Source organism: Eublepharis macularius, chromosome 16, assembly GCF_028583425.1.
Source record: "Eublepharis macularius isolate TG4126 chromosome 16, MPM_Emac_v1.0, whole genome shotgun sequence".
NCBI lineage: Eukaryota > Metazoa > Chordata > Lepidosauria > Squamata > Eublepharidae > Eublepharis > Eublepharis macularius.
The window spans coordinates 40,508,306-40,534,257 of record NC_072805.1 but is presented as its reverse complement, the minus strand read 5'-3'; the positions used below and the strand labels follow the sequence as shown (position 1 = coordinate 40,534,257).

The following is a 25,952-nucleotide window of genomic DNA, read 5'->3' as shown; positions in this document are numbered from 1 at the left end:
GGTATTTTTATCCCACTTTACCCCACTGACTTCCCCCACAGCATTAGGCACCAAGAGCTTGGAAGAGAATTGGGACTGTGTTGTTCAGACTGGAATCTGCAAACTAACAAGCTACCTTATAAAGTCTGGAGGCAGTTCCTGAATAACTTGAGGGAAAGAGAAGAATCCGTAAAGCACTCTCAAGCTACAGAAAAGCTGCAGGATTTGAGATGCTGGTTAATTAAACGGGTAAAGCCTTTGCCTGAATCTGATATATTCTTACGAGAGGGAAGACTGCCCATTCTCTTTTTATAGTCTGATTTTTTTTATATGAGACCTCTGGAAAAACAGATTGTGCTCCTTTGTTGGAACCAAAACTTTGAGCGAGACAGCCTTTCCTGTGATGTAAGAGTGCTAACATCTTTGCAATTAGAAGCCCGTGAGAAGGTTGAGCAAAAGAGTGAATGTTGTTCCTTGACCATTCTTTCCTAGTTTGTCATTTCAACCTCATCTGACAGATCTGAACCACCCACAGCAGCAACTGTGGCAGCTGCAATAGGAACTGGCTTTCTATTCTCATTGCCACAGTGAGGGTTGGGGGTAGCCTGGCTAAAAGTGCACTGATGCAGAGAGGGGGGGAAGGTTATGATGTAAATAGGAGGATCTACAAGATAGAGGAGAGCATCCAGTGTCAAGCTGTGGAGCAAACAGGTCTGGAACTGGGACATCCCTCCTCCCACCAGCAAGGACAAAGCTCAGTCATTTGCATAGCTCCATCTGAGGAACAAGATGGAACATTAACCCAGCCCTGATTCCCTCATCCACTGACAGTCTATATACAAATTCATTATACTGCTGGTCACAAGACACTCAGAAAATTACATAACCAGCAGAGAATGAGCAACTCTTCCTTGAGAGAGCAAGCAGTCATTTGCCCTGCCAATCTGATTGCTTTATAGGATGAAATGCATTTCCCTTCAAAATGTTAGCATTAGCTATGGCACAGTATTAAATATCTGCACAATCCTTCAAACAAAAGATGTATATCCTAATAAGGTCAGTGAACACAATATAATATTGTCCCACACAGGAATTAAAAGAGTTCTTCTTCAAATTAAGGTTTGTATAAACCCTGTAATATATGAGCGAGAATGCCCAACTGGTTTCCCCACTATACAGAAACAGTAGCAGAATCTCTCTGTGTGGGGTAAGCAGGCTACAACATAGATTTGGTGTTTAGTCACTGGTTAAAAGTGCCCTAAGTTTTCTTCACCACTAATCAGCTATAAAACTGCACAGCAGATAATATGAAAGCCTGCAGGCATCTGGCAGGCAGCCATGCTCCCAGAAGTTATGTATTCTGTAATGCATTCTAATATATTAGCTCTGACAATTCCAACCAAAGGACAATGTCAAGTGACTTCACACTTCCATAGCTCTTAAGGAGGAAATTCCATCTGCATGCATGGTGCATTAAGTGCATGACAAGTACTATGCCTTTCTGCTTGTTACAGAAATATGACTAAAATATGACTAGAAATAGAGAAGGGTATTAAAAAGCATCAGTTGGAATGGTAAGTAATTAATGGCCCCTGTTATGATCTTTACTTTCTTTAGGGTAGATTTTTCTTTTAATCTATCCCTTAACCCTCTGGGTAGTTTGCTGCCACCAGGAATATTTTATTCCAAGATATTTTATTTAAATTTTCCCTTTGGTAACGTTCCCAAACCGTCAGGCTCCTTTGTGGTTCTATGTGGCCCTGAGGACAGGAATGGGATATAACAATGACAGCTACTCTGGGATATAACAAAACAAAATAAATGTTTTTTTTTCAAGAAGCATATTGGTTTCATAAACGTAGTTCTTGGTTCTTAAAAGTTACTTCATTTACTCTCATTCACACAGATCTCTTCTAAGGCTTCACACACAGTTAGCCTTTCTCTAACTCTTTATTTGTCTCACAGAAATGCTTAAAACTCCTCAGGCAGCACACAGCTAGCCTCTCTTTCTCTGACTCTCATTCACAGAAATATTAAACCTGCTCAGGCAGCACACAGCTGGCCTCTTTCTCTGACTCTCATTCACAGAAATATTAAACCTGCTCAGGCAGCACACAGCTGGCCTCTCTTTCTCTGACTCTCATTCACAGAAATATTAAACCTGCTCAGGCAGCACACAGCTGGCCTCTCTTTCTCTGACTCTCATTCACAGAAATATTAAACCTGCTCAGGCAGCACACAGCTGGCCTCTCTTTCTCTGACTCTCATTCACAGAAATATTAAACCTGCTCAGGCAGCACACAGCTGGCCTCCCTTTCCCTGACTGAGTGTCCTTTCACAAACATGCTCAGTTCAGGCTCCACACAGGTTATATTTCTCTCATAAACACTTCAACATATTCAGGCAGCACACAGCTAGCCTGCTTTCTTCTGACTGAAACTTTTCTCTCTGCACTGTCAGTCCAAACCGCATTCACTCCGCCCACACTCTGTCATCAACCAATCATATCACTCACTCTTCCCTCTCTCACCCCCACTCTTCACCTCACTCAAACCAAGCATTTAAAGACACATGCACCCATTTACTTAAAATCATTACAGCCCCCTTCCCAAATTAACTATCCAACACAATAACAAAAATATTAACATATAACTAAAGATGTTGCCAAAATAAAGGAACCTTATTTCAAACTCTGAAAGCACCGAACTGCATCTAACTTTTTCAACTGCACCCTTTCCCGCATCTGAATTTGACTAAAATAAGAGAGAAATTTATTTTCACCCCACTTTACTCCCCAATGGGAAACCCAAAGCAGCTCACATCACAAGCAGCTCCTCTCCTGTATTTTATCCTCACAACAGCCTGGCAAAATAGTTCAGACTGAGCATGTGTGACTGGCCTGAAGTCATCCAGAAAGCTTCCATGGCAGAGCAGGGATTTGATCCTAGCCCCAAAGGCTAACCACCACACCACACCGGGTCTCAAATGCAACACTGCATTTCTTACAACCTACTTCATGAATTACTGCTGGCCTCTTGACAGGGCAGTTACTAAAGTTTCAATTTAAATTGTTTCAATAGTATCATTTAAAACTTTATACTCTGCTGTGCTGCTGCCTCAGTTCATAGGGCTGGGCTGCAAGGGAACCACCAGTCATTCAGGTGAAGATCATGTCATGTCATGTCACTTCTCATCACCTGGCTACTTGCAACTACATGGACCTACTTAACAGCATTTCATATGCTACTACTGCTCCATTAAATTATCTGTTTGTAGCACGAATGCTTTATTTGTGGTGTTGCAGCCATGCAGGCGAGTCACTGTTCAGCCGCAACCGTTCAATAATGCAGAGATAGGAGTTGTACGGGGCCAGTGTAGGAGTCAGTACATCAGACCAGAGATACCCAATCTATTCTAAAGCTTCCCAAGTAACGATGGGCCATATATTCTCTCAGACTAACCTACCTCATGGGGCTTTATCATTAATTATAATACAATATGCCATTCAATTGCCTATTTGCAATAGAAACAGTATCCTACCTTTTATGTATAAGGTAATCTTCGAGAATATCAAGACAGCGGACCATCTGGGAAAAGATAAGCACTTTATGGCCTCCTGCCTTCATTTTTGGAAGAAGTTTGTCTATCAGAACTAGTTTCCCCGCAGACTGGATCATTGCTTGCAGATGGAAATCAGGAGCAGAGGGACTGTAGGTCTCCCTGAATTCTCCAAGGATTTTTTCCTCAGCACCTGTCAAATAAGGGGCACAAATTGACACCATATGCCAGCTGTTCTCTTTTCAGATATAGGTATATTTTCTTTCACTGACTCAAGCTGAAGATTGTTTGAGTGCCGCCTACTCTGTAAGTTGTATAGAAGCATAACTACAGTCAGAATCTCTCTATTTAAAATCACCGCCCCCGAGGACAACATTTTTCATTTAATATTTACTCCTAAATGGTTGGGAACCAAGGATGCTTTTTTCAGCTTGCTGAAGGGAGAGTTTTACATTTTGCACTAGAACGTTATATGAGAAAAGATGAGAGTAAACCCAAAGATGTTCTTCCACTTGCCCAACTTCTTGTAAAGCAGAGGTTTGAGAACTGCTCTGTGTGAATTTCTCCACACAGGCTTGTACAAGCCTTGCTGGAGCAGGGCTAGTTCCTATTTCCTTTCTCTTCATGGTTCATGGGATCCAATCCATTCGTTGTTAAGGTTTCAGGTTCACAAGAAGAATAGTAATATGTGAAATGACTAATCAAATTCAACTTAATATTTATGTAGCCTTTTAAAGAAAGCTGCAAAGACTTCGGCACCCTGAAAGCAAGGTACAATAGTAATCCGATCCGTTGATTTATGATCCTCCTTATTAGGATTACTCTTCTGAAATTCATCCCAATTATAGCTTTACTAAGGTCAATGGTGTTTTATGATATATACAAATGGGCCCTGCAGTAATTAAACGACAAAGCTTTAACATTTTACCTTTGATAAGATACGGGTGATTGCAGCATTTCCTGAGTTCCATCATAGTGTTAACTAAGTTGGGTACGTTAGCTTGGCCTGCACCTTTTGACAAAAATGCGAAGTTTTTCTCTAAAATAGCTCGGTAATACTTCTTCTGGATATTTGTTAGCTCAACTTCAATAATAGTTTCTTCCTTTGGAGCCAATTTCTTCTCCACATCTTCTTTTAACCTTCTCAGCATCATTGGTTTCAAGATAGCTTGCAGTTTTTGCACCTAGAGAAAACAAATTAGCTGCAGTCATACACGCCACTCTCTTTCTCCTCCCTTCTCTAATTTAAACTAGCTTCACCCTGTCATAAAGAACTGAGTCATTTAAGAGGCAGTGTGGGTTAAACAAACAGCCTAATTACATTTATCAGAAAATGTTGAAGTGACATACAGTATTTTGATTGGATACATTTATAGGAGTCTCTCTCATTTTATAACTTCTAGAAAAATCCAGGAAACAGCCTTTGAAATAGCTTGGTTTGCAAGAATTATATTTCCATGGTTTAGTCCTTGAGGTAAACACACACCTTATCACAGGTAACAGGCAAGAGCCAAAGATTCCTATGAGAATACTGTGCATTCTAGAAGCAGCAGTTCCCATAAGCTGCATGCCAAACCAGTCCTGAAACTAAGCTAAAATCTTTCAGCACCTTTTAAAAAAAAGATTTCAGGATCCCAGCCAACATATGGATCCTCCATTACCTAGCTGAGAAATTAGACCCTGCACTGGAAAAAAATGCACATAATATACGGATTGTGATTTTTATCCTCAACACACCAAACATGATTTCAAGATTTCTTCATTAATCATTTGGAAACACTGTAAACTGTAGCATTACTATTACTGACAATTAAAATAAGGAAGCAATAAAATAGGCTATTTCAGTATTATTTGAAATGAAAATGGAGGAAGAGAGAAGCGGACTAATTTACTGCTGTGTGTGGGCTGACTATCATTACATAACAGTCAACCCATTAAATTCTTAATTTTTATTTCTAATGCAGTGCTTTGAAACATACCTGCTCCTCTGTTTTAAGGTCCCCAAATTCCTGCATGAATGTAGATTCTGCTGGAAAACGTAAAGGTTCAAGGAAGTGAAGGAGGCTGAAAAGTTCTTCTACTGTATTCTGCAGAGGCGTGCCTGTCAAAAGCACTTTGTGCTCCTATGGAAGATGCACATTTTGCATGACATTCTAAAACACAGTAGCTAAAAAGCCACTCAACATACTGAACCTTGCAGGGTTACATGTAGAGACAATATACCTCACAAAGCAAGAGGTGCTTCAGACAAATATTTCTATTGCTTGCTCTGCCTTTACAAAATTATCTAATCAGTCCAAGTCTTGCAATGTGGCTTAATGGGGTATGGTTTGAACCTAAGGGGTTGAAGAGCTAAGTATTATAGTGCACCTGATAAGAATTCAAACAGAGGGATCAGTAAGAATGTCTCAGATGGGTTAAGGGGCTATATAGTGAAGGAGAAGCTGTATGACAACGACTGACAAGAATTAATCATTCAGAGGCAGAGTAAAACAGTATTAAGAGACACCTGCAAATCCCCTTTTCTCCTTGGTTTTTGGACAACAAAATTTAAGTGCATATCTTCATACAGCTCTTTGGAGTGAGGGAATTAAACAACTTGTTTCACTAGAGGCCACACAGATTTGGGAAGGAAGGAAGAGCAGGCACTGCATATCTATAGTGTTAAGTGGTCAAGTGGTCAAGCTAAAGATCGAATCTGTGGGGTTTGGAGAGAGTACCTTTTCCAATCATGTCTAGTTAACATTAATGCTAAACTTCCACTTGCATCCCCCATCCTAAATATGACCCACCTCATTACTTCAAGAAACTGAAAAGCAAATACTCACAAGATTCATGAGTTTGAGACCTTCTAGAAGTTTGCAGTTTTTATTCTTCAGCCGGTGTGCTTCATCAATAATAACACAGCGCCATTCAACAGCATTGAGTTCTGGACAGCCGCCAAGAATCATCTCAAAGGTAGTGATAATGGCTTGGAATTTGTATGTACCTCTAATGATGCGACCCTAAAAAAGGAACAAATATCATGGAACAGATGCTCAGAGACCTCACCTCCAAGCATTTGTCTAATCCCCCTTTAAAGCCATGCATAAGGAAAACCAGGATGTTCTTAAGAATCCTTCACAACAACGATGCGTGACCTTGGAACATCGCAGTGAGCCTGTAACACAGTATCGAAACAATGCAAAAGAAGAATGCGAGGGTACAATTCCTCCACCTCATGTACGAGTGCCATGACGGCAAAGGGCCAGGCTGCTGAATTTCTATTCTATGCATTCTGTTGCGATATGATATGCAGAAGCAGCCCCTGCTTGATGCTTTCCAGTCTGGATTGTTTTCAATGTATTAAATTAAGGAAGTGCCCTGACTGTCAACTATATAAATACCATGCGAGTAGTGGTGTGCGGCATTCATAATTGCGTCCTACCTAGAAGCCAGTATAAAAGGTTACCTGAGAGTCCCTGAAGTACATCTCATACTGCTGTATCATCTGCCTACTGATCATGCTTCCGTGATACACCACAACATTGAGATCAGTCCATGTGCGAAACTCTCTTTCCCAGTTGGCTATGGTGGACAGTGGAGCTATGATCAGGAAAGGCCCTCTTATGCCAGTCAGGAGGATTTCAAAGAGGAATGTTATGGATTGGATGGTTTTGCCAAGACCCATTTCATCAGCTAAGATGCAGTTTTGTCTGGAGGGGGAAAAACACACACACACTCCAAATTACTTAATAAAGTTATCAAGGATATAAAAAATAATTTAGAGTGATTCAGAATGCTTTTGGGTTGCTACAGTTGTTAAGTATGAGTAAGATTTGGGAAATCTTAGTTTTCTTTGCAGGAACTTTCTGCTGAACAAACCCCAGGGGGAGTTGCGTTATTCAGACCTAATAGAAATGAACTGGAGAATCCTCAAGCTGAAAATCGTAGTTTGGGCCTTCAATGCAACAAACTTTGCCTTTCCTCATATGCTAAAAATCTCCTATTAACTGGCCATATACACAGACAGGAAGGAGAACACACAAGCCCAAGGTGCAACCAAGACTTCTCTCCCTAGTGACAATCCGTGGTTTATCATTTAAAGCTAAACAAAGCCAGTTAAGAATTGAACAAAACAAGACTGCTCAACATTTAAACAGGAGCAGTCATAGTGTTAAAACTATATTAGTATGTTAAGAGCACATACCTATTGTACCAGTTGAAAAGGAGCCAGTTGAGCCCTTCCAACTGGTATTCCCTGAGTTGGTTGCCATTTTTATATTCCCTGGACTGTTCTATCTTCTTCCATGAGTTAGGAGGAGGTCGATCCTTAAGAAGAAAGCAAAACATAAAAGAAACATCATTGCTTCCACTTGGAAATTTTTTAAAAAAATTGCTTCCACCTGGAGGAAGAAACAGGAGGCTTCTTTTGTGTGTGCGCATGTGCATGTGCATAAGGAAAGGGTCCAGAAAATATGTGTAGGTTTGCAAGTTCATAGTTTGTTTTTATACTAGGAAAAGTAACATATGATATACAGTTCACTTACAGGGCATCACTTGCATAAAGATTATACAATATTAACTGATTAGTGACACATTGCTATTTTTATGTTACGGTGTGAAATTTTTCTGCAGTGACCATCTATTTGATTTGCTCTTCTTTTCTACAGTTGGCTACTATTTATGTAACTATTTGGTAATTTAAAAACAAATTGTATAAAGTTGTAGTTACAAGACATAAAGTCTTTTCTAGATAAAACTTTCACAATAGTTATTATTAGTTTCACAATAGTTCCCCTCAGTCAGGTTTAACACTTATTATTGGACATTTCTGACACACATCATTTTCAAGCTGTTGATATAGGTGAGGATACATATGGGCTCTCTGACTAGCACTCCCTGAAAATTTACTCTTTGCTCACTTTTGCGGGGGGGGGGGGAGGGGGGGAGGGGGAATGGGTGTAATGGATGGTTGTCCGTGTCTCATTAATGCTTTCACTGAACAGACTTAAATCTTTAATTCTGGGCAGTTTTCAGACAATTAATTGAGACCTGGAAAACAGCTCTCTACTTGAAAGAGCTTGCTTATCAGTACAATAGTATTTATTGGGTTCCTTTTGCAAAACTTCACCCCATCAAGACACACAAAATCCTTCTAGAATTCATTTCTTCTTTTATTGAAATATACTGTAGTCTTTATGAAGAAGCAAGATATCAAAATATAAATGCTTATTAATATAAAACCTACAAAAATGGAACAAATAAAGGCAATAATGAATTAACTTTAAATTTAAACCAAGCAGTGTTTCTATGAAATGCAGTAAGATTCTCATAGCAGATCACAGAAGGTAAGATTCTCACCTAGATCTCATGAGATTTCTTTCCGACCAGAACTCTGATCTGATATCTGAGTAGGTATCTTTTGTAGGTAATCTAAAATCTAAGATTTTTTCACGTGATAGTATAGATAAATTATGATTGGTTTAAGCTTTATGAATTATTCATATTTTCAACATATTAAATAGCCAAAAATGATGCTATTTGCAGGTGCAAGATAAAGAGTATAAATCACTACAAAAAAACAGGAAAAGTGAATAGATCATCACTGGTCCATTCTAAGATTAGAGGACATCCATCTTAATACAGTCCAGTCCACTATTTTTAATTAGTTGTCAAAGATGAAAAGGACACCTGTTTTGGTTATAGAACAAGTTAGAAAAAACTGCAACAAGGTTCATGCAAAGTTTAAACAAAGTTCACTAGAATACATGCGTATTGCTTTGGTATAATGTGTTCTAATATGTGCTACGGGGGGTGGGGGTTATGGCACATTTGCTTATGAACTAGTTTCTGCACTTGCGCCATACATGTGATATCACCTTAACATCACCTCACCGAAACCATTTACCCAGAAATGAAAGTCTAGAGTCCATTTTCTCACTAGTTTACACCAAGTTTTGATCCAGTTACTCTTTGATCATATCAATAAATCCTGGCTGAAGAGTGAGAAGGAGCTGATGCTTACTGCCAATTGGGAAATATTTATAAATTCAAGATATCCAGGAAATGCAATTGTTCTCAAACTTTTTGAAGTGGGACCCATTTCCAAACTTTCAGGGACCCGCTTGCAGAACAGTTTTGTGAAATCTTTCCCTTTTCCCAGCATAAAATGCAGGAATTTTACATCACTTAGAACTGAAAAGGTTTAAAGTTTGTTCTGATGTAATGACTGTTGGCTAATCACTCTCACTCACTCACTCCTACCTACTTTCAGTGGAGAGATATTACATACATGTATCCTTACCAATCTCCTTGAATCTGGTCTTAAAGCTTGCAGTTGTTCAAACTCCTCAATTTTTCCTTGATCTACATCTTCTTTCAGCTCCCATGTGCTATCTTCATATGGCAATGAGCACCATTTTACTAAGTAGTAAGTAACAGGCTGCAGTGGAAGAAAAGAGTTAGGCTACTAACTTTCCATTTAGTATGTAGAATTCTATGATATCTTTATATATAACTGAATTATGCATCAAAAACAGGGAAAGGATATCTAACATTTTTAGGCCTGTTAACATAGCCATTCTAAAATAACTGAGATATCTATCCTCCAAGCAGGAGACAAATCAGAAATAATTTGCTCCTTTAATCCTTACAACATGAGAACATATGACTAGGGCTGTGCTATTCGGGTAAAGATGCTGGCCCTGCTTCGGAAATACCGAAGCAAAGCTTTCTGAAGCATTCAGAAATGCTTCGGAAAGCTTTGGGGCTTGTTTAAAGGGCCCCACCGCTGCTTGCCTTTAAACACCACTGCTTGTCTTTAAGGGCCCCTTTAAACATCAACCTCCCCCCCTACCTTGTGGTGGCGCGCCGCAGCCATTTGAGGGGCAGGAAGGCTGGAGGCGGCGGCTCCAGCCTTCCCCACCACCCCACAGGCTCGGTGGCGGCGGCAGAAGAGCCGGCTGGCTCCAGGCTGTGCTGCCTTGTGCTGCCGCCGCCGCTGCCACAGCGGCGGCAGCCTGCCACCCAGCTGATGATCCTCCCGCCACCAGGTAAGTGGGTGGGGGTTGGAGGGGGTCTCCCCAGGGTTGGGTGGGGGTGGAGGGGTCTCCCCAGGGAGGGTGAGTGGTGGTGGTGGGGAGTTCCCCCCCTCACTTCAGTATGTTCCAGATCTTCACGGAGCATACCGAAGCGATTCCCAAACCCCGAATCCAAAGCGGCTTGCCGCTTCGGATTCGGGGGTATTCCAAATCAGTTTCCCACTTTGGGTAAACCCAAAGCAGGAATACCAAATCTCCCCACCTGTGCACAGCCCTATATATGACAAATGCAGTAGAATTGAAAAGCAGAGGGAGTTCAAGATATTTAAACCTGAATCAATGTGTACTATTTGTACAAAGTTAAACAAGTGGAACAGTGCACAGAAGAAAAAAATTTATCAGTTTTGATGATCACCGGCAAGGGAGGATCAACTCCTCCCTTCCTCTATCTTGGCGACCCTTTCCCTGGTTTGTCTTGCTCTTTTATTGGGTAATTCAAAGAGCAAAGGCCTGTGTTTCTTGACAGATGAGAGTCACTGTGGAGATACGACTATTATCTGAACCACGGGATATAAATATAATTTTTTAAAATATAAATTCTGTTTTTTCTCTGTCCTATCCATGAAACTCAGAGAGATAGATAACATGAATAGAAAATATAATTTGTACTCTCAGATATATGCACCATGTACATGAGTAAGTGCTGCTCTACAGATCACTGATTATGAAGAATTTATGGAAAGTATGTCCTTAGCTTTCATTCTTTTGTTTCTGGTCAAGATCCATACCTCTCCAGTGTCCTTATCTTCACAGAAGGAGACTTCTAACACCCGATCTACTTCAATGTAATCTGGATTAAAAAGTTCCTCCTCCATCTGAAATTAAGCACAATAGGTTTATAAAACTACTCAATGCCCTGTAACAACACCAACTTCTATAATACTCAACTATATTTATTTATAGCATAGATAGGCTGCCTTCCTTCTAAAATAGGACTCATTAGCTGTGGATATATACCAACTGTGATATTACTGAAAATCACGATTAAAACTAAAGAGAAAAGAAGACTCATCAGCATTACATGATAAAATTACCCAAGAGTAACATTATTTCTCTGTTTTTAAATCTGAAAAATCACATATAATTCTTAAACTCCAGAAAACAAAGAAAACACAAAGAGAATGTAATGAACTGCTGAATGTCAAATACACACTTAGGCTTCTGGCAATCAAGCTTTTAATTAGCTTTGCAGGGTTTTTTTTAAAAAAATGCATACTTACATCTGCAAAAAAATGGGCCCTCTGTGCTTGCCTCAGCTTGAAACGTTTGATTTTCTGCTGGATTCTTTTATCCTTTAAAAGTTGCTGCTCTGTGGCCCATTCACAGTGGAGGTAGGAGCTAGGATTTACAAAGGATTATTAGAACATTATTACAAGCACAGGTCATGTTTATCATCTCAAAGTTTCACTTATTTAATATTCAATAAATCCTTCACTCAAAGAGAACTGGAGGTCAGTTGAAGTTCCTGACGTGCTATGATCCAGAGCTTTTATTTAGCCTATTTATTTTCCTGCTCTTGAACTGAGGAATTAAGCCACAAGGTCAGGAGACAAACAAAAAACCTCATGCCCTCATCTGAGAGCCAACAAGGAAATGGATGCATGCAAAAGACACACAGGAGTGACACCCTGATCTCCAGTCAGGAGCACAATGATACGTTTCCATTCGTTAATTGCTGGCCTGAGGCATCTCTAAATAAGTAACTCCAGGTCGACAGCTGTGTAGGATAAGCAGCAGCGCTTCTACCTGGCATTTTCCACAAAGAAGCTATGCTGGGGCAGCTGCTAGTAAAACAGCAGACAAGCGCAGCTGCAGAACTCTTCCACACAGCCCTTGAGACTTTGTCCCAAGGTGACAGCATATCAAAACTAGAAGACCTCTGGTAATAACTTATTGGACAAACACCAGATCAGTGGTAATACTTACTAGTTTTTATATTTAACAAAAAATTCCTCTGCTTCCGCCATCACTCCCGCTTGAATCTGAAAGAGTTCACAACATTCTGTTTTCTAAGATTCATTTATATTTTTTATAAAATTATTAACCAGAAGACTCACATCTCCATATTTACTCACTTCTTTCTTTATAATTCTGGAAGATAAAATTTTATCTACAATTGCTGCATCTTCTTCACTTGGGTTCTCCTAAACAGGTCCAAAACAGGAAAAAAAACGTAAAATTCCATAAAAAGCTTTGATTGTCTGTGTCTGTTGAGAAATTACCTATAATATGTAATGCGTAGTCTCAAAACAACACAAAACATACACTCTCTGCCATCCCCGTTACTTCCTGTCTTTGAGTAGGCTTATTGTTTGTGGAACATTTCAATGAAATCTCACTTGGCTATTAACAAAGAAATTGTTACAAACATACTTTCATTCTATTGCACTGTCATCCTTACTGAATCAGTTGAAAATAAATAAATATCAACTATCTATCCCTAGCTTTCTTAATAGCGTGCATGTAGAATTCTCACCCTTAGCTGGTAACATGCCACTTTGGACCCTTCAAGGGGTCCTGCATGCACTCTAATGTAAGCAGGCTGGTGGGAAGAGCTGCACGCATGCATAGGAGCTCCCATTCACACAAGCAGTCTTTCCACCAAGACTGTATAGGGTACACAACAATACACAGCTTCCATGTTTAAGACCATCACTTGCGGATTACAGTCTTTATCATATCACATTTCTGCCCCCCTCCCACAAGTTATAAGGTGAGTCGAAGGGGTCCTCCAAACTCCACTGTCTGTATGTAGTGGTGTGAATGATGCGTTCCAGTAAAAGTGCACAAAGCAGAATGAAAAATGGAATTGAAATAGCAGGATTTGAATCCAGTAGAACCTTAAAGACCAACAAGATTCTCGGAATGTAAGCTTGTGAGAGTCACATCTCTCTTCTTTAGACCAACCAGACCAGTCTGAAGAAGGGAGCTCTGACCCTTAAAAGTTTATACTGAAAATCTTGTTGGTCTCTAAGGTGCTACTGGACTCAAATCCTGCTGTTCTACTGCAGACCGACACAGCTACCCACCTAAACTATCTTCATGGAATTAAAATGTGTATTTGTGTTGCTTATATAAAGCCAACCATGTAAGCTAGTTCCCTGAAAACAGAAAGTTGAAAGAGGTAGACGCTCCAAATGAGTTTCACTTACAATGAATAATTGTAATGGTTGTTCCGCAGGCAAAGGTGCAGAATTCTTTTTTATTTTCACAGAAACTTTTGCTTCTTCCTCAGATTGTTTTCCTTCACCTTCTTCTGCGTACTTCTTTCTTTTAATCTGACGGTTTGACCGTCTCTTCTATAAGGGAGAGAGGAAGAGAGGTGGATGTTTGCTGTTTTGAAGTAGTGGAACAAAATTAGGACACCTAGAAAGATTTCTGAAGGCATATGAGAGTTTCTAAATACCTGAGAAGCTTCATCTTTGAATGGTTGCTGAGAAACCTGCTTAGCATCAGACATTTCATCTGAAGAGTCATTTTTTCTCTTCTGCTTTTTACCCAGAGTAATAATAAGCTTGCTGTTTAGAAATAAAATAAAAATTAATCGTGTGCATTAAAAATTAGTCCTTGAAACATGACCTGAGACATACTGTCACGATTTTAATTGTCTTTCCCTTATCATACCTATGGTACTGAACGGGGAGGAAAGATCTAAGATCTTCTTCCTCAAAACATGGTTTACTTTGGTGAGAACAAGTAAGAGTAGAAGAATATCCATGTTTGCACATATACTCAGAAACGCTAATTATCTGACATATGAAATCAAATGCTACACTGCTATTGGTATAACAATTAAGTTAAGAAATACACTGCATAATTTCAAAGCATTTTTGTACATGATCCAATAGAGTAAATACACTTATAACATTTTCAGCTTGACAGTCTGGATTTCAAAACATCAAGAATTACAGAAACCATTTCATCAGTAACAACTGATAATGACTATAGAATTGTAGGGAAAATTATATTCCTAATGCAACAGTGGTAATTATTTCTGAGTTTATAGTCAAAGGGTTATAGAAAAAGGGGCAATATTAATATCATTCCATCTGGTTTTAATCAGAGGGCTGCAAATATATATAATTTTCCTTATTTAAAATCTGACAAGTGCTGCTTTTCAAATGCATTCTCAGAATAATCACAATGTGATTACAATCAAACCCAAATTCAGATAAAAAGATGTCCTCAGATGCATACTTTACATAATATAGATTTGATAATTATATACTATGTAGCAGTGAGAGAACTGATGTAGAATAGAATTTTCTGCAGCTTCCCCCCCTCCCCCGCCCCACTGGCTTTTATTCATTTGCTTTCATTATTACAAATCAAGAAACAGTAAATATTACTGGTCACTGGTTGCTAATTTATAGTAGGTCACACTTAACAGAAATTAGATAAAGCCGGTTAAATGGCTGCTACTTCATAGTAGATCACACTTAACAAAAATTAGATAAAGCTGGTTAAATAAGTGATGCACCACTGCAATTACTACCTGCACTGCAACTACTACCCTTACAATTAAGGCATTTCATTGGAGCTTATGAAATTTAACAATTACATAACCTTAAAACTTCATTGCGGAAAATTTATGTACCAAAAAAGGATTGTTACATAAGTTTTCTACTTGAAAACATGGAAGATTTTGACAACAGCCTTATACCAGCTGTTGCAGAGCTGAGTCAAGCAACAGAGCTCCTTACGAACCCAAAAGCTTGACCTAAGAGACAGTGCTCTGCACATGTTTATATGCTTATCACTGTACAATCAGGCTAGTGCCAGATTCGAAATCTACATTTTTCCCATGAAGCCTTTCCCCAAACCCTTCAGTCCCCATCCTCTGCTCAAACTAAGCCAAGCGCATGCAACTGAAAATACGCATTTTTCTTCTGCAAACCCATCCCTCTGCTGTTGTATGGATAAAAATGATTTTTTAAAAAATCAAAAACTTTTTTTTAAAAAAAGTTGCAGCTATAATAAGATTTCTTCTTTAAAAGCTATCTGGTTTTAAAAGAAACCTGAAAAATCTAGTGAAGGCTTTGCCATTAGCAGGATAGATTCACAGGATACAATGCATAAAAACTGACCCCTTATGACTGTACGAAAATCTTTTTTTCTGTGTAGTGACAACACCTTTGTCACTTTCCATATTGCACAAATTTCAATACTATGGCCCAGTAACAGGGACCAGAGACTATCAAGTTGCTACAGGTGCCATCCATTGATCGATGTGAGTGAACTTTTAGTCCTTTTTACGTCTAGTAGCCTCCTGGTGTCTGCAACTGGCTTAACGCTCTAACTATAAACATCGAATGGCAGTTCCCATCTTATAAAAAATACTCATCTGCCCATTAACTAATGGCTTTGAGTAGAAATTATTTACTTTTGCAAGGTGGGGACAGTATATAAAAGCAGGTATATGAAAAGAGAGAGAGAAAAGCAGAAAAACACATTTTTAAAATCTGTCATGTCTTCAGGCTGTAAATGAGATCTTAACAAGGTTCGTGAGCATAAAATTACTTAAAAATAAGCAGTGTATGATTTAATATATTTATTGTTGCTAGAAAAAGTTAAATATTTAAGAAACTTATTGGTTAGCCTCTGAGATTATATAAAGATCCTATTCAGTTTAAACTATTTTTATGGTTATAGCAACAAATCAGTTTGTACTTTTATTTAAGAAGTATCTAAATAACTAATGGAAATATTTTAAAATCAATATTGCTGATACAAATCAGCCTCAATTTAAAATCAGTGCATCTTGGCTTAGATCCAACAGTTTTCTCAGACGGAAGGATTCCTGCATGAGTTTCCCTCATCCTCCCTCCGCTGCAGCCTCAAACGCAACTCCATTCTGAGCTGTGGTTGGAGGGGAGCATCAAGGAAGTCATACACTGTGGACAGAACTCCATACAGCTGCAGAAACGCTGTGTTGGAGCCAGGGCTTTTTTAAAGTGGGAACGCAGTGGAATGGAGTTCCGGCACCTCTTGTGTCCAGTGGCCCTGCCCCCTGATCTCCAGAGATCAGTTCCCCTGGAGGAAATGGACATTTTGTCAGCGGGCCCATGTGTTTCTCCCTCATTTCCCTCTTGAGAATTCCACCACCTCTTTTCCCAGAAAAAAAGCCCTGGTTGGAGCCAGCTCCTTATCTCAAAGTTTCGACTAACTTCCTCGAGGTAGGTATCTTGCCTTGTAATCTGTAATGAGCTATGCACATGGATACTATAAAAATAACTTCACTCCAGATGTAAGGAACATGCAATTAAGCCAACATACTCAAACTTACAAACTATATGGTTCCTGCATGGAGCACAACAATGTGGAAATTGTTTCTAATGGCCTCCACGTGGGATAACACAGAAAGCATCCCTCATTCTCTAAGGTATGGTGACTAAGAATCAAGCTGGTGTTACCGCACCACTCACAACAAGTACTGCAATTGCACTATGTTATGTGGACGGGACTTCAGAAGCACACTCATATGAAGAATATAGATATTAGGATTTGCTGTCAAAGCCTATTTTTTTAGTAGCAAAATCTTGATAAAAATCACTAAAGTAGGTATCATTTCTAATGAAACTGTCAGGAGTAGAGTTTTCTAACATAACTATTTCTAATTGAAACAACTGTAACAAACACCCATGTGTATCACCACAAGTGATGGCTCCATCAACGTTCTCCCTCATTTTTCCCACTTGTTCACTCCCCCATCTGCCCTACATTCTCCAACTGAAGATGCCACTGCAACCTGCCATGAAGCAGGTATCTTTTCAATCACTGTTTGAGAAACAAACGAAATATCTACTAGTTTTGATTGATGCTGTTTTTTAACATGGCCTTCACTACTGAACAAGGTTGCTTACCCTGTTCTACAACTTCACATACTATACTCTTTCAAGTTAACAGGTCTGTAGAGAATTCCTTTTCATTTCTAACACTGAATCTTGCCACTGAATTTGCTTTCTTACAGCCAAAAAATATTCAAGCTTCAATACAGTTCATCTGAGGTCATCATTATCATAAAGTACTGAAAATATGACTAATGCACCATGCATAAGTCAAGTATTTCAAAATGGCTGAAACCTGGACAACAACTTTAAACATATGGGGGTATCTGAATCTTCATGGGGATGGTACTGTCAGCAAATCAAATATGGGCACTTTATTGCAAAGCAATTAAGTGCCATTTTAGAATTGACCCACTGAACCCCCCCCCCCTCCCAACTGTATGTACATGGGCATGGAGTAAGGGTCATTGGGTGTGTGTAGGTGGGAGGAGTATTTGTGAATTTCCTGTACTGTGCAGGAAGCTGATCTAGATGGCCTTAGACGTCCCTTCTAACCCTATGATTCTATGAATGTTTTATACAAATCCTTTTGTCGCTTCCATCTGAGGAGGACAATCTACTTTTCTATATGCAAGTTTATCCCTTTATAACAATGCAATGGAAACAATCTCAGGATCTTTTGAAAAGTTCAGGACCTTAATTAAAACTGGTCTTATTCATACCACTAGAGCTACTCATGGAGATTCTGCTTTTCAATAATGACCAACATTAAATGAACCTAACTTTGTGTGCATGGAAGTAGCTATAATAAGAACAACTGCATTTGAATGCCAAGTCATTTTTAAAGGTAAATAAGCCAGTAAACTCATTACCATATTCTTACAAGAGAAGTCTAGTCTTATTTATCAGCGAACTTTGAGGCCTGTTGCAACAGGCATTAGTCAAGGAAACCCACAACAAATAGATACCAGCTCTGGGCAGAAGCTCTAGGAAGCCTAATTAGATCCACAACAAACTTCATGCTGAAAACCTTAAAGGCACTAGCGCTATGAATTGCTATCAAGCAAAGGCTTCCACTCTGAACAAGCACGTTACGGTGAATTTGTAACCATATTTAGTTCTTAAGTGTCTGAAGGGTACTGAGTCAACCACATTAATTTTAGCTTGCTTCAAACACACACAGATGTCCCAAATGGGGAGGCAAAATCCAGTACAACTGGATAAACTGACCTGCTAGGCTAAAGGGAGTCATATTCCATATGCAGCAAAGGAAGCTTCACTGTCCTCCCAGTGAAAATGGCATATAAAAATCGTTGCCTTTCCTGTGTTCAGTTTAAACTGAATTCCAGGATCCACATTGTATGAACATTGTTAGCAAGAGTACTTTAAGATTACAACAAATAGGACAAGGGTCTTGAAGCTAGTTCAGTTTTTCAGAAATAAACCCTTTCCAAAAATAAACAGATAAGTAATGAATTACAAAATTCAAATTCAATGGAATTGACATTGATAGAAATATAAATTAATGCCTCATAAAATCCATTAGTTGTCAAAGCAAAAGGTGAATCAGCAGACCCACCTGCACTTAAAATATGTTTCAACCACTGACAGATAACCTCTTATCTTCTACACTTCCTTTCCCTTTTTCATTAGAAAAGAACATTATTCCTTAGTCATTATACTATTGCTGCTGCAGCCATACCATCCTGCCAAATCTCCACAGTGCACATGATTTATCTTGCCAACTTTATGAGTCATAATTCTGAAATGTATCTGAAGGTCATCTAGATTCACACAAGCCCATGTGTGGATGCTTGAAACAAAATAACATGCAAGATTTGAGGTATGATAATCCATTTGAGTGACCATCTCCACGCTTGTTTACAGGGAATTCCAGCTCACCTTTGCAAACCTTTTCCTGGATAACCACAAAAAGTATAGCACTGAAATCAAGAGCACCCACACAGGGGCCAATATTGTGAACTAGGGAGTCCTTTGATCAAATGTACTTGAGTCTAGATTCACACAAGCACACGCTTGAAAGGGAGCTTCAAGCAAGTCATCTTTCTCCAAGATCCAATGCTCAACAGCCCCTATTTCTCACCTTAGTGGCCCCATTTGTCCCTATATGATTTGTTACTTGTGCCTGTAGCTCTGTGGAACAAAGCTCACCATCTTGTTTCTGAAACCCTAATTTTTCTTCTCAACTGCATGTGGCTCCACTAGATGACACTGAAGTGGCAACTGTCCTATATTGCACTGGAGAAGAGAAGGCACCAATCTAGATCGGGGTTTTTTTCTTCACTCTAACCCTACAATTCTAGGCACAGGGAATAATCTGCAGAATCCACTGCTAAACAGACAGGAAGGCTCTATTTGACTTTAGTGCTTGTTGACTCCACTAGGACTCCAAGATAGACAGTTTGGCAAGGCAGTACATGCAAGAAGGCCCTGCATGGGAAGTTTTAGGGAGCAGCTGAGTCATACAAGGGAAGCAGGACATGACAAGTCAAGACAATGCAGAGCTAAGAAAAGGCACATGGAGAGCAATACGATTTGGCTACTTACCTATTCCGAAATCACTGATTTTTTTTTTAAATCAGCATCTGGGATAATGAAACTCTTATAATATTTTAACACATTTGTGTTTTTTCTATTATATAGTTTATACAGCAGGGTAAGTTTTTCAAGTGTAAATACATGAGATCATGAATGGATTTAGAAGTTAAATCTCCAAAGTTCTGGCTCTGCAGGGATGATCCATAGTTTGAGCCTATCTTAGAGGGATTAATATTTGCATGCGGTTCTGCAAGTTCTCCCTTTAAGATTTTTTTAAAATTTCAAAGTCCTTTTAACTGATTTGTGTATGGTTTTGTCTCCCCTTTGACTTTGTTATTTGGCTGCATTATGGTTTGCTGTTTTAGTTATTGCTGTTGCTTTTTACTACAGCTGTTTTAGTTGACTTGGTTGGTTTTGTATTTTGCTTTACATTTTATTGTTAGTTACTGTTTATCAATTGGTTTTAATTGACAAACTTGACATGGTTAACTGTCTCAGGTACAATAAAGACAGACAAGAATGAGACAGAGGCAATACTGTGCTGTTTACACAGCACCCTGTACTATTATTCTTGTGAACTAGGGAGTCCCTAGATCAAATTCACTTCACTATGTACGTATAATTGATGAAAACACAACACTGTCTCAATACAATCCCACACCATAAGTGTGTTTGTGCAAAAATCAGAGGGACTCTTACTTAAAACTCACCTAAAATGCATAGAACTGTGAGACAGGTATAGTTTTTTTTTCAAAATGTACAATATAAAACATGCTCAAAATGTCACACATTTAAATTCTGTAGATTAGAGATGTTGTTTTAGCAGATATTTAGATAATGGTTTATATTCAAAGAAAAGAGCTGCAACCTTCATTAAAGACTGAGCTGGTGGAGAGCACTTCTATCCACTTCTGTAATCGACTGTTTCAGGCATTATAATGGATATATAAGCAAGAAAAATTATAAGTTTGATTAGAGAATGAAACCCACCAGGTGACATATTGCGGTACCACACTTTAAGACATTCTGAAGTCTTATGAAACATTACATTTTAAGTACAAGCAAGGATGGAATGAAACCTTATAGGTCCCTACAAAAAAGACCCCAGGAAAAGACAAATCAAATCACTTGATTATTGATGCAAGACTTTTGAACAATCACTCAAGCTGGTGTAAATAATGCCAGATCAAATTCCATTAAACGATAGGCCAAAAATAAAGCTCCCCCCCCCACAAAAAAAACCCTCCAAAAGTGTAGCAAGCTAGAAGAGTAAGCCAAGATATAGTACTGCTACAAGGAGAAATATTAGAAAGTATTTCAAGTAGTTATAAGCAGAAGCTATAAAATCAGGACACTAGCAAAATGATACAGCTATATATTAAAGAAAATGCTCATGATTGTGTGGAGGATAGATATCTACCCTATTATATATGGAAAAGCCTCAGCACCCCCCCCCCCCACTTGTTTGGACCAAAGTTGAGATATTACATATAACTCTGGGGCCATATTTCTCAGAAGAGAGGTTCCAAATGTAGTGAGCTTTCAAGTAAGGCAGCAAAAAGTACCTCTGATAAGAAATGAGGCAATCAACAAATACTATTTAAGAGCAGGACCCAGGATAATACACATCTGAAAATATTTCAAGATTTTAAAAGAATAAAATGTTGTAATATTTTTTTCTGATGGTGAAATATGCATAAAAATAATTCTTGGAAATTTTCCGATTCTATCGTTAATATCAAGGCTTGTTAAAAAAGAAAGAAAATAACAGCAATATTTAATCCAGGTTTTAGTCACTACTGAAATTTCTATTTTTTGAGCTTCCATATGAGGATGCTTAACTTGGACTGCATGAAAAATCTGTTACACCTTTCTAATTCAATTTTCTTTCTATAATACATAAAATAATTTATTTTCTACCCTCAGCGGAATCAATTTTTTTTAAACTTTACTGTTTTAGTGGTTCCAATACTTTTTGAGGACTTTAAGTACCCTAGGAGGACTTTTTGCATTCATACACTGACCCAGTAAAACTGAGTATGGACACAGAAAATGTGCTTATTTTAATTATTTCATTTGTTATTCAATTATTACTTCTTGAGCCCTTGTGAACAGTTCCCCACTGGGATGTCATGCCCAGCCTTCCAGGCTTACAGCTTGGACACAAGTCCCTCTAAAACGAGTAGAACTTAGTCTCGCATAAACGTGGCTACATGGACAGTTAGGGAGCCAGACTTTCAAAAACAAAGGAAAACAAATGTTTGCTTACTTACCCAATTTTTGCTCTCTCTTTAGTTTTGGATGAAGAGCCAGTTTTAGGTTTTTTGCTTTCTTTATCTTTTGGCTTTGACTTAATTCTTCTTCCTTTCTTCTCTTCTCTTCCTTCTGCTGATACACTTGGGAAGTTTTCTGGACTCATGACTCGTGGAATGTTTCTCTCTCCTCTCTCTTTTGCTTTTGCTATTGCCTCTGATATTATGCGATTAGCTTTCTCCTGCTTACTTTCTGATTCCACTTTTTTTTTCTGTTTCTTCTCAGACACTGCCTTCACCTGGGTATTCGGCAACTTAGCGTATGTCCCAGAACCATCCGTTTTCTTGGTGGAAGGAGGCTGCAAGAAAAAAAAAGAATAGCCTAGGACAACTATATTTTCTTATATTACAGAGATTCAATGACACAGATAAAATATTTACAAGCAAATTCAAAATATTTTTTTTATTTCAGCACTACCAGTACCTCATGAAGAAGCCAGTATGACATTATTTTTTTCTAAACCGATATTTACTTTAAACTCAAACAAACAAGCATAAGTTCTCTCTGCAATGTTGACATTACTACATAAACAATTAGGAAGAGGGATATCCATTGTACTTTTGTACATTGTACAGTTACAGCAAAACTGTTGTATGTAAAAACAGAATCCCTTACAGAAAAAGAAGGAAGATCTAAATGTTAGCCATTTTTTTTTGCAAATTGTCTAGTATTATTAACAGAGATGAATACCATATTTCAGCAGATAAAAAGGCAGTCTAAGAGTTGCAAATTAAATTCTAAAAATAAAGTTTGGAAGTTTACTACCAATTATTTTTCATATACTGAAAGATTCACAGTCTGTTTAAAATGAAATGGAGGAAGTTGCATATACATAACCCACTAGATTAGTAGAGGGGCAGGAAAGGATCTAGAATGTCCAGTCCTTACACACCAGTCCCAGTGGATCATAATATCAGGCCTGTTCTATTGCATTTATCAGCTTACTTTGTTTTTACTCCCTCCCCATTTACTCCAGCATTCTCTATTCCGTTTCACTCCAGATGTAGATGTACTATTTTTCCTTCATCAGTATACCAAACACAGAAGCATAAATCAAAGGAATGTCGCTACTTATCAGTCTGACTTCTTCCCTGCTTGTAATTTTAATGTAATAAAATATTTTCTTTCACAGAACATTTATTTTTAATTCAGAGCAAACCAACAGATTCCATGAAAATGGGGCACTTGAGCATAAAAAAAATACACAGTTACTTTGTTTTACCAATCCTGAACAACTAGAAAACCAAGAACAGAGCCTATGTACTGAATACGCAAACAGATAAAGTAAAACCAAACACCAAATTATACAGACTTATATAACAGAAAAGCTAACATCACAATGCAATCGGTATATCAGCACTGCTTTACAGACTATTTAAGTAAAATTTACTTTCACAGGAAAACCATGCTTATTATGCTGAAACAGACTTCGTTAGAAGATACTATGTGTTAAAAATTTCGTAAGTGTAACTGATCACATGAAACAGTTAAAACATTGTCTTTGTTTGGCTGTTGTCTTCAAACATACGCAGACTGAAATTCCTCATTCTAGCATAAGCAATTACAGCAGGCTCTCTGAAAATTCATGGACGACATTTTCTTTTTAAAAAGCCATAAGGAATTGAAAGAATTTCCTATGCAAGCAAACACACACACACACAAAGCAGATAATTCTGTTATGTTCTCACCCATAAGTAAGCCTCTGACTACAGCATGGGGAAAAATCACGAGGAATTTCCAAACCCATTTTCAGGCCAAATCCAGTTTGCTTCACTGGATACATTTTTCTATATATACTTCATCAAAGCTTAACAGCAGCGTTGCAGCACCAGGAAAAAAACAGGGTTTATGGTAGCTAAGTAAAATGCCACCTCAAGGCCTGCAGGCTACAACAAATCACCAAGACTCGGGAAAACAGCAACAAGCTCAAGATGGCGATGCAGCACGACTCCCGCAGCAGCAGCCAGTAATAAGGAAGGTTATTCAATCCCATTAGCCTTTTAGCCCAAAGAACCCCTCCTCCTCCCACTCATTCAAGCTTTCACTTACCCTTCCTCTTGGCCTCTTCACTGAAGACATTTTTGGCATCAGACAAAGGCTTGCCCTCTGATTTTTCACCACCCCAGGTAGTGCTCAAGAGAAAAGCATTGAAAGAAGATTGCTAAATGGCCTATTTAGCAAGCCGAAAGCGAAGATATATACAACCTTCCACAAATAAACATTGTGATTTATTAACATATTCCTTCCTTGACAAGCATGTGTCCCTTGTTCTTCTACAGCACGAAGAACCGGCAACCTCCTCTGAACTGGAGCATTTCAACAATAGCTGTAAGCAGATAGCCAGATTCCAGCAAAACACAGAAAGAAATGAATGCACAAAGCATCAAAATGCATCAGCATGAATATTAGAGATGTCGTTAAAAATACTGACTCCTTCTGCGGAAGTAGGCCAGCAGATGGTGCTACCAGTTATTATTCCATTAGACTCTGCAATTTAACCCCCAATGGACTGCTCTTCCCTACATGTGGTACAGCGGTTAACTCTTCCTCTTCCATCTCCTGCTGTTGTTTTATTCCTATGCACCCACACTGTACACAAGCAAAAAAGCATAAACCTAGCTGTTATTCATTTCGATAAATCCTACTGCAGCTTCCAGTTAATACTAACTACACAAAACAATATCCTTTAAATCTGAAAATGCAAAAACCATGCAGCTCCAAAATCTAGAATATATTTTATCACTTTATCAATCACATACCTGGTATTTTAAAATAACAGAATGAGGGTTAGAGCAGCGGCCTCTTTACACTAGAATTTAAGATACAATATTTTCCACGCCCTTATTTCATTCTACTTTTTGTCTCCATTCCCAATCTTTCACTCCTCAGCCAAACAAGTTCGTGCCACACTAGACTACCCCTTCTGACATTACCCTAAGGAAAGGAAGCCACTGGGGAAGTACAGCTGCTGGTGTGGGAAGAAGTTATAATGCAGACTCTTCCCACATGACTGTGGTTTTGATGTAACTTTTATGACACAGGGGAGCCCACGCTTCAAAAGATAATGTCAGGAAGGACTGGAAGACGTAAAAATATTTTATAAACATAAAATAATAGTTTAAGTATGAATAGTGAATGATAAGAAATGTGGTCATGTTTTTAGACCTTCAGATTAAAACAGAACAAGAATCACCCCCACCATACAATTGTATATAATTATACATTGTCGAGTAAAAAAATAAAGAACTAACGAAAGTCAAGGCATGATTTCACGTATCAGCCAGAGCTAAGAACTCAATGTATGAAACATCAGATGTTTTAGATTACAGCATCTGAGATCTTAATGATAATCCTGCCAAGCCAACTATTAATAACCAGACTATTCACGCCTTATTTTGAAAATTTAAAATTTTTGTTTATTTTATTTTATTTATTTTTATTTATTTCAAATTTGTATTCCGCCCTCCTCGCAAGCGGGCTCAGGGCGGATACCAACATATTAAAAATACAATTAAAATACAATTAAAAATTCATATTCATTAAAACAACATATTTAAAACAAGATGGTGGACAGCCTTCACAGGGAGGGTTTTATACACCCCCCTTCCCCCCCCCAGGCCGGCGGAGGCCCAGCCTCAGCCATATGCCTGGCGGACCAACTCTGTCTTGCAGG

At 38.5% G+C, this 25,952-nt stretch overlaps 1 protein-coding gene across 8 annotated transcripts in view; it reads right to left on the bottom strand.

Moving 5' to 3' along the window:
• Positions 1-25,952, bottom strand: part of CHD9 (chromodomain helicase DNA binding protein 9) — a 78,140-nt gene that overhangs the window by 26,072 nt on the left and 26,116 nt on the right. For 6 of the 8 annotated variants that reach the window (XM_055000893.1, XM_055000890.1, XM_055000887.1 and 3 more), the window contains exons 2-15: positions 22,240-22,577; positions 14,026-14,137; positions 13,772-13,918; positions 12,695-12,763; positions 12,546-12,601; positions 11,840-11,957; positions 11,348-11,434; positions 9,824-9,961; positions 7,727-7,848; positions 6,989-7,232; positions 6,366-6,542; positions 5,517-5,660; positions 4,466-4,721; positions 3,520-3,730 (exon numbers count right to left, since the gene is read on the bottom strand). In XM_055000893.1, the coding sequence (XP_054856868.1) occupies positions 3,520-3,730; positions 4,466-4,721; positions 5,517-5,660; positions 6,366-6,542; positions 6,989-7,232; positions 7,727-7,848; positions 9,824-9,961; positions 11,348-11,434; positions 11,840-11,957; positions 12,546-12,601; positions 12,695-12,763; positions 13,772-13,918; positions 14,026-14,137; positions 22,240-22,385 (2,027 nt within the window). In that variant the 5' untranslated portion in view covers positions 22,386-22,577. Of the gene's footprint in view, positions 1-3,519; positions 3,731-4,465; positions 4,722-5,516; positions 5,661-6,365; positions 6,543-6,988; positions 7,233-7,726; positions 7,849-9,823; positions 9,962-11,347; positions 11,435-11,839; positions 11,958-12,545; positions 12,602-12,694; positions 12,764-13,771; positions 13,919-14,025; positions 14,138-22,239; positions 22,578-24,328; positions 24,383-25,952 lie in introns of those variants that run through there. The other 2 variants (XM_055000891.1, XM_055000892.1) reach the window with 1 other exon arrangement.